The 9,292-nt window shown below is 45.2% G+C and overlaps 1 protein-coding gene across 1 annotated transcript in view; it reads right to left on the minus strand.

Annotated features, from left to right (window-relative positions):
• The window catches only part of rapgef5a (Rap guanine nucleotide exchange factor (GEF) 5a), an 86,494-nt gene extending 80,858 nt beyond the window's left edge, over positions 1 to 5,636 (minus strand). Inside the window, exon 1 of the mRNA XM_080734546.1 lies at positions 5,492 to 5,636. Within this exon, the coding sequence (XP_080590672.1) occupies positions 5,492 to 5,596 (105 nt within the window). The 5' untranslated portion in view covers positions 5,597 to 5,636. The remainder of the gene's footprint in view (positions 1 to 5,491) is intronic.
• Positions 5,637 to 9,292: the final 3,656 nt, after the last annotated feature.

Below are 9,292 nucleotides of genomic sequence, written 5' to 3' on the forward strand. Positions count from 1 at the left end.
CTTCTATGCAGGCCTATCTATGTCACTGTACTAATATGTCCCTGTACTAAAATGTCTCAACTCCCGATCCACACTTAAAACTGTCTGTCCTCAAATTATAATTGACAACGTTTCGATCTGCTGTGGATAGAAATTATGTCAGTTTAGTAATTAAGAAGTATATTTTACTGTGTCTTTGGTGTGCTGGATCTACCTTTTTGAAGTCACGTCGATTTAGCCCAGCACACACAGTCGATGTGTGTATGGCTAAGTTTCGTCCCAAATTATAATTAATTAGGGTGAAAAAACGCACTCCCACAGCGAGCGTCACAGAAGGAGCCCCATGGGAGTTGCCCCCACCCCTCTTTTCTGTAAACATACATTTTGCTGCAATAGGTGTTGTTACTGATATGTTAATGTATTGAATGTATTGTAAATGTTGTTGATGAATTATGAATACAATGAACGACAATGGAAACAAGCGCCCTATGGGTTTTGTGTTGTGTGTTTTGTAGGCTATACTTTTTCCTTAATAAAGTATTCAATCAATCAATAACCATTATGTCACATAGAGAACATATCATCAATTATATAAGAATGCACTTCAATCCATTGCCCTTAAGGTGGAAGGGTTAACTTCCAACAAGATGATTGGATTTCAATGCCATCTAATTAGCAACATGAGCTGCGATTTAAGCATACGCTCTGCAGGGTTAGCCCTGCTACGTTTGAACTGTGGTGCAGTCACTCAGTGATACAAAAAGGACATGCGTCTAATCCTCTCTTTGTTTTCTACAACTTTACTCGTGAATGAAGCTTAAAAGAGAAGAAAGAGAAACCCACATAGCTTGTAGATCTGCTATTTGTAATTTCTTCTTCATTGAAATGGCCTGTGCAAGACAGTGTAGGTGACAGGCATTTGTAATTTTCTTCAAAACACACTGATAAGATTTTATCCAAAACGCCCATAAATTGGTACACATTATCTCTGGCGTCATGTGAACATAATTCATATATTTTTTTGTATTATAATTATTCTATTCTGATTGGCTATGATTGCTTTCCTGGTTTGCAGGTACATCGATGGCAGACGTCCAATAGCAATGCACGTGCCTACTTTTACCCTCTATATGTGTTTCACTATATGTCATTTGCCAGCCAATGGGGGTGACAGTGCCTCAGGTGGTAAGAGTAGCCGTTTGGGGGGGCATAATATTCCCAGTGCAATCCCCAGCTCCTAGCCTCCTCCTGACCTTGTGTCCAAGTGTCCTTGAGGAAGACACTGTCCTTGAGGAGTCCACCCCCACCCCCCTGAACGTCTGGGTAGTGTTCAATAGTTGTCCCTCTGCTCCTAGTAGAGGGGACGAGTTAAATGCAAAGGACAAATTCCAGGTATGTGCAAATGACTTGGCCAACACCCCAACAACTAAAGGGGACACACACACGCACACGCACACACACACACACACACACACACACACACACACACACACACACACACACACACACACATCCTTTTATTTACGTTTTGTGCAGCCATGCATGGTGCAGCATGAGCAGTGGTATTGGTCTACTTTTGAGGGGACAAATAATAACGAGACACAAACGAGAGAACGTGCAATTGTTCTTGACTGCTCTGGAGGTAAAGTACTCTCTCACGCTTTTTACAGACTCACAGAATCACAAATACTCAACTATCCATATTTCCCACTGCATTTGTTCTCCTCGTCAAAAACACACAGTTAGCCTGTGAGAGATGTCCATCCTGCAATACTGTAAGTCTTGAGGAGAGGGAGGAGAGATGGGGCTCACCATAATAAACTAGACCAGGTCAACCTGGTTGTGCCAGACCCCCTGTCTGTCATCATCATTTATGACATCATGCCTTTTGTAGGCATGTCATCATCATGTCATCATCATATATACCCTTTATATAGAAAACCCGGACAGACATTTGCTTATGTAGGCCTACCCATTTCATGGGTCTGGCAAAAAGGAAAGAAAAAAAACCCACCTAGTGTGAAGTGTTTATGCGTTAATTTCATTAAGCGTCCCGCGAAGCTTGGCCAATGTGACCCTGGGCGTAAAACAAACTTTGAGCGCATTGTGCCAAGATGTAGGCCCGGTGTAGGCCACGCTTCAGAGCCGGGACAACGCCAGATGTTTGAGCTTAGCTCCTTCCAGGCAGGAGCACCGCTCAAAAAAAAGACCACCCTACTTGCAGCAAATCCCCAACTCCCGTTTTCATCGGATTAAAGTCAATCTTCCTGCTCCTCCCTGCAGCAGCAGCAGAGATAATAATGGACAATTAATTGAATGCCAGAACAAGTCATGACACAGATTTTAATGGATACCTGGATTCTCCTATCTTAGGTGAAAGGGTGGCAGCTACTATAGGCGCCAAAGGCAGGCCTAAAAAAAGGTGGCAGATGGCTCTGTTCAGCAGAATGCCACTCTATTCTCTTCATTCTCTGTTGGCGATATCAACATCCATCCAACCAGAGTTTATGTTACTGGTGGCCCCTGGGCTCTGCCTAACAATAATTTCAATCTTTTTACAGGACTTGAAAGAGAGAAGAAGAAAAAAAACAACACACACCAACAACTCCAAACGGGAGTGATGTGCATCATCAGAAAATGTCCGACGCTTGAATAGCAGCCTTTGTTGAATGACCTTGGATTAACCTGTTTTAGATTTCAAGTATAGTACATACATAACAACACAAGTCTTTCAGAAAAGCTCACAGCGGGTAACTTGCTAACTGCTAGCTTGTACATCTGCTATTTTAGAAATTTTTTAGGCACAAAACATTTTCATTTCACATGGGCGTCCGCAGATAAATACATACTATTTTGGGGGTCCTTGACACAAAATAGTTTGAACAGTTGCTCGGATGGAAACAAGTATTAGTAGTATACACGGCAGCTTTGCAGGGAAACCAGCGTAGTGCATGCTGCTGCTGCTGCTGTTGTTGTTGTGGTGGTCACTCAAGCTCAAAATCCCTCATTCAATATTTTTACAATTGCCAGATTTCAATATTGCAGTGCAGGACGGGGCAGACAGCCCATGGCACAGCAGTCCAACTGTTAACATCCTCAAGGGGAATGTGTGAGTGTGTGTGTGTGTGTGTGTGTGTGTGTGTGGTGTCAGACGAAGCATAGATAACCACCAGTGTCAAGAGAGGCAGTCTGCACTGAACCTCCATACCTTTACACTACTTACCTACGCCTCGACACACACACACACACACACACACACACACACACACACACACACACACACACACACACACACACACACACACACACACACACACACACACACACACACACACACACACACACACACACACACACACACACACACACACAGTGTTCTAGCAGAGATGAAGAGGTAAGTGCAACTCCTCCTCTCCTCCTGCTGCACCCTCTGTCTCTCCTCGATTCTTCCCAGTAATGTAGCGATTCAGTCGATATAAATAGACGAAACTAAAATGTTACGATATGCCCACAATTCATTCAGTCAAGAAAGACAGACATCACATGCCTCTCCATCATGTGATTGTCTCCACCAGCCGAAGGCTGAGGGAGAGTATGTTTTCCCCTCCGTCCGTCCGTCCGTCCGTCCGTCCGTCCGTCCGTCCGTGCGTCCGTGCGTCCGTGCGTGCGTCCGTGCGTCCTCGCAGTTTGTGAGCAGCTAATCTCAGTCACCGTTGGCCCGATCGCTGCCAAACTGAGCACACACACTCCCTGGATGCCAATCTAGAACCTCTGCCCCACATTTTTCAAATCAGCCTCATGGTGGCGCTATAACAGGCCGATTTGTGTGGCCTGGTTGTTACCAGCTAATCTCCGGCGCCGTTGGCCCGATCGCTGCCAAACTGAGCACACACACTCCCTGGATGCTAATTCAGAACCTCTGCCCCACATTTTTTAAATCAGCCTCATGGTGGCGCTATAACAGGCCGATTTGTGTGGCCTGGTGGAGACCTGTGCTCGGAAGAGCACTGCTTCTAGTTGTGAAGTCTTTCTTTGTTGGTGACTGTGTACTCCATAGAATATCAGTTTACTAAACTGTCTATGTATGCAATTTGCCCAATGCAAAGTGTGTCAGGGGTCTTTGAGGGGGTATGCAAAATCAATTTAGCGTATAGCATCAAAATCCGTTTGACCACTTTGACCCAACTGTATATACATCAAAATGGGGTCCCTGTCACAAAATATTGTGAGATGAGGGTCCGTGAAATACATATTAATTTGGGGGGCCTTGACATGAAACGACCACAGCACTGTATAACATTGTGATATACCGTAGTAATAATTACACGCATTTCAACTTGTGTGCATAGTATGCATAATTGTCTCCGCCAGGCCAAAGACGTGGCCATCCGTCCGTATGTGTCTGGAGACCTGTGCTCTGAGGAGCACTTTTATAGTTTTTATAGTGAGGGGAGGGCAATGTGTTTTTTTCAGTTGAACACCACCACACTACTCCAGTGGCGTAGTGGTGAGTAATAACTGCTGGTATAGAGAGAAAATTATTCAAACTAAAATATTCTTGTTTTGTTAGCTACATACTATGTCTATTGATTGATTGATTGAAGACTTTATTAGAAGTTTGCATAGGAAAAGGTACAGTTTCATGACGGTACAGTTCACTGGTACAAGGTCTACTAAAAGGAGATCCATGAAAAGACTAAGCGTATTTCCACAGGAAACCATTAAAGTATCTCATATAACATTGAATGACAGACGAATAGAACACTCAGACTCCTCAGGCCACGTCTTTGTCTAATGTAAACTAAGTTAAGTCAGTAATGTGCACATGACAACGTTGTGTCAGAAGAACAGCATTCTGAAGGCCTATTCATTGCATTGGACATCTAGCAGTGTTTCCCCTTCATTATCTCTGAGGAGTCTGAGCAAAAACAGCGCCACTTCCTCCCCTGGCTGCAGCGGACAGCGTTGCATGTGAGTGGAGCTGACACTGTAGTGTAGGCTGTGTAGTGTGTATGCAGTCAGGTGTGTGTTCAGTCACCATCACGACAAACTGCCAATGATACACTACGCACGTAATGCTTTTATAGTTAGCCGCCTAGTCGTAGGAGGTGAATTATAAACACGTCCCTGCCTGTATGTGTTCACGACACACACACACACACACACACACACACACACACACACACACACACACACACACACACACACACACACACACACACACACACACACCCCTCTGTCAATGCCACTGCTTGTCCAGCACGATTCCAATACCCCCAAAACACCCGAATCGTGACTAGGGTACAAAAACACCCAGCATCTGCTTACCCTGTGTGTGTGTGTGTGTGTGTGTGTGTGTGTGTGTGTGTGTGTGTGTGTGTGTGTGTGTGTGTGTGTGTGTGTGTGTCCGCGCGCCCCCCCTCCCTCAACAGTAGCAGCGCCAAAACACGGACAGTTCTCAACAGAAAGACAGACATAATACAGATAGATCTCTCATTATTATTGGACTCACGCTCTTCTTCCTCAGGTGCAGCCCGTGCTTCAGGAGTCCCGGCAGGTCGCGGATCTTGTGCTTGAGCTGAGCCTGGTCCCGAGCGCTGCGGTTGCACTCCTCCATGGTAGCAGCGACGTCCTCCTCCTCCTCAGTCTGTGTCTCGGGGTCTTCTCCTCGGCTTCGGTTCTGTGTCTGTCTCCTCTCTGGTCGAGACGGGTCTTGCTCTGGTCCGGTCCGCCCGGTGTGTGTGACTGTGTGTCTTCAGTATATAACAACACGCTGCTGTTAGCTGTAGTACGCAAGCAGCAGCAGCAAGAGACCCCGTTCGTTCACTCACCACCACCTCCTCCACCTCCACTACCGTCCCCCCACCTCCCCGCGCCCACACTCCTCCACCACGCACTCCCGCATCTGCAACAACACACCGGAGAGAGATGATAGAGAGAGCTATATTCTAGATGCGGGGAGAGAGAGAGAGAGAGCCGTTAACGACCGAACTCGCTTGTATATTCCGCAGCACGCGACGCCGCTCTACTCTACTCCACCCAATGGCTCTAGGCTTGCTGCTAGAATAGACAGACCTCCTCCTCGTCGATTCTGTGTGTGTGTGTGTGTACGCGCGCGTGCGCGAAGTTACAGGTGCACACTGCACACACAGAGAGAAACATTGCATCACTTAGTTCCACCTCTAAAAGGAGGGGACGGCAGGTGAAAACACCCTGGCGACAGAAAGCTTCATCATTTATTGTCGTTGTCCCTGGAGCCTGAACTGGAGGTGGTGAAGAACTTAAGACAAACAAACAAATGGCGACCCTGTCCCCCCCATAGAGTTGCCCCCTTCCCCAAAGAGACAACCCTCCCTGAGAACAATGGTCCGCTCGCTGGGGGAATGGGGGAGAGGCGCTCATCATCATGGCGCTACGTCACCAGCTCACCTGGCTCAGGTTTCCATAGGTAAACAAAAGGATACTTACTTACCTGTGTGTGTGTGTGTGTGTGTGTGTGTGTGTGTGTGTGTGTGTGTGTGTGTGTGTGTGTGTGTGTGTGTGTGTGTGTGTGTGTGTGTGTGTGTGTTAGCTTTGGCTAACAAAAAGGTATCTCAATATAACTTTACCTGACAAAGTAAAGTAGGCACTAGGCCGCTACTAAAATAGACACAGCACAGCACCGCACAGCACCTGCATGGGTGAGGTTGTGGGTGGGGCGTGACACCTGTCCTGTGTGTCCACCATGCCCTGGTTCAACGTGTGGAGCAGCAGGACCCCCAGTGGGGGATCCCCACATGATTTGAGATGACAGTGAAGTGACAATTTAAGGAATTTTAATACCTCAAAGAAAGAAAAGAAAAAGTCCATAACTGCATCAAAAGTAATCAACCTACGATGACCTACTTTAAAAACCGGTCAAACATCGGCCAAATTGTCAAATAATATTAAAAAGTGGCACATTTTTTGAAAATAGTGAGATGTTGTGAGCTTAGAATGTTATGCCTCAACTCCTACAATTCCAATTTAAGTGCTTATCCGGGTGGGGGGTACACACAGTTCAAATGCCATTATTTTGGGGGGTCACAGGCTCAGCCTGAAAAGGTTAATGAGAACCACTGCTCTATAGTTCATAAAAAAAACAGACAGCCTTCCAGTCTCCCCAAGTGATAAACTACAAGCATGTTTGACCTGGACAATTTCAAGGCATTCAAACCTGTGATTGATTTTGTGCAGAAATGATTTAGTCTTGAAGAAAGAAAGATACGTCAATGTCAAGCAATTTCTTCTGAGCTCCTGAGTTTCTGTCATAGACCACACGCTGGCAGGCAGCTGGTGTACAACCTGGCTGTATTACTACAGTAAGAAGGAAACACTACAGTTTTATTGCAACTAACAATTCATTGCAATTAATGCAACAGAGGGAGAACATTGTCACACCACAATTAACCTCTCAAGATGGCGCCACCTGTCCATTGAACTCCAATGAACAGTTCCTCAAGCTATACACATTCTTTTCCAAGATATAAAAATGTATGGTTTGAAAGTTGGGGGAAATGTCATTGATTGATTGATTGATTGATTGATTGATTGATATTTTCAGATTCAGAGCAACCTAACCCTTTTTTAGGTTGATGTAGATCTAAGACTGACATGGTAAAACGAAGAGGCTCAGCTGTAGATTGATTGATTGAAGACTTTATTAGAAGTTTGCATAGGAAAAGGTACAGTTTCATGACGGTACAGTTCACTGGTACAAGGTCTACTAAAAGGAGATCGTGCATTTTGTAAATGCGATGTCAAGTCTGCTTGCTGGTCAGGGCTTGGTAATCTGGGATAATTGGGCCCTGTTAGGGACTTGGATTATACTGGCATGGCGGATGCTGCCAGTGCTAATGGGCATGCAGTGCAGAGTCAGACTCAGGCTGTCTACTACAGTACACACTACTGAGGCATAAACAAAACTCACATCTCATCCACAAATTCTCTCATTTTCACACAGACATGCAAAAACAAAACTTTTCTCTAAGACATTTCACAGCGAGAACTGTCCATATTTACAGAAATATACACTCACACAGAATTTCATCCCCAAAGTACAGTACAACATTTGTGAGTAACTCTGGATGCAAAGCTCAGATAACAGACTCATACGGAATTTTGGTCTCTGGACCATTCTACTGCTCAACTCTTTACACAATATTCTGGCTTTGCCATTTCCTTTTTCTCTCTTTCTGTCTTTTCAGACTTTGTTTATCGACCTTGGGTTTCACATGCAGTTTACAAAGAACACCAACAATTTCAAACACAAACATTCGAGACATATAGACAGAAGTTATTGTGCTGGGTAGAGCGGAGAGAGGAGGGAAGCTATTTGCACTTGGACTGATGGGAATCATACTGTAGGGCCAATCCATGATGAGATTCAGGTTTTTGATGGTTTGAGGTTAAAGGAGGGTAGAATAGTAGCCCTGCTAGGCCTAAGGGGGGTTTCCCCGAGACCTGGGGTCAAAACCAAGTGGTTTCATGAGTAAAAGAAGAAGTAAATTTCCCCCAGACCTGGGGTGGAAACCAGGTGGTTCCACCAGTAAGTAATGACATGCCCCTGACTCCACTCTGAGCTTTAGAGCTTCAGCCCCATTCTGTTGAAGTTCATTCAACTTAAAAGAGTGATGATTCACTCATGCATGTCGCAGGCCAGGTGTTTTCTGTCTCCATCAGACAGAGTAAGTGAGTGAAAGAATCGGGTCTCTCCCTGCCATCGCAGGAAAAGATGTAGGACAGTAAGGAAGGGTCTACTGAAATGGGTCAAGTTTTGAGGCAAGCTACTGAAGTTAAAGGGGGTACCAAACCATGAGCACATGTGGGTGCTGGGCCTGTGGGTGGCAGTGTCACAGCGTTGCAGGTTTCATGGCAGTCTGCCTTTTCGATTTTGAGATATCTTGTGTGCCATTGTGATACAATCTTATCCTTAGAGTGCTGCCAGAGGAAAGGCCATATGCAGAGTTACCTAAATCAGTAAGGGACATCCTTTGGGAGGGGTGAGATGAAGGTACACTACACAGCAAATCCAACCTGTAGTGTTTGGGATATGATATTTTGGACAAAAGTGGTGGATTATACAAGCTCACATCTTGTCACGATGTGTTTGTAGATATGCTATTGTCAGTGTGCAACATGACAGATGACGCACAACTAAAAAATAAATCAGACATGTATGCCCCTGAGATCATGCAAATTGGCAACAGTCAATTGTATTGTCATTTCTTGCTCAGTGAATCGCTGACTACTATAATAGTAGGTGGACAATTTGATTTAGGAGCAAAGCAATGAC

The sequence above is a fragment of the Nannobrachium achirus genome, assembly GCF_963921795.1.
Source record: "Nannobrachium achirus genome assembly, chromosome: 10".
Classification (NCBI taxonomy): domain Eukaryota; kingdom Metazoa; phylum Chordata; class Actinopteri; order Myctophiformes; family Myctophidae; genus Nannobrachium; species Nannobrachium achirus.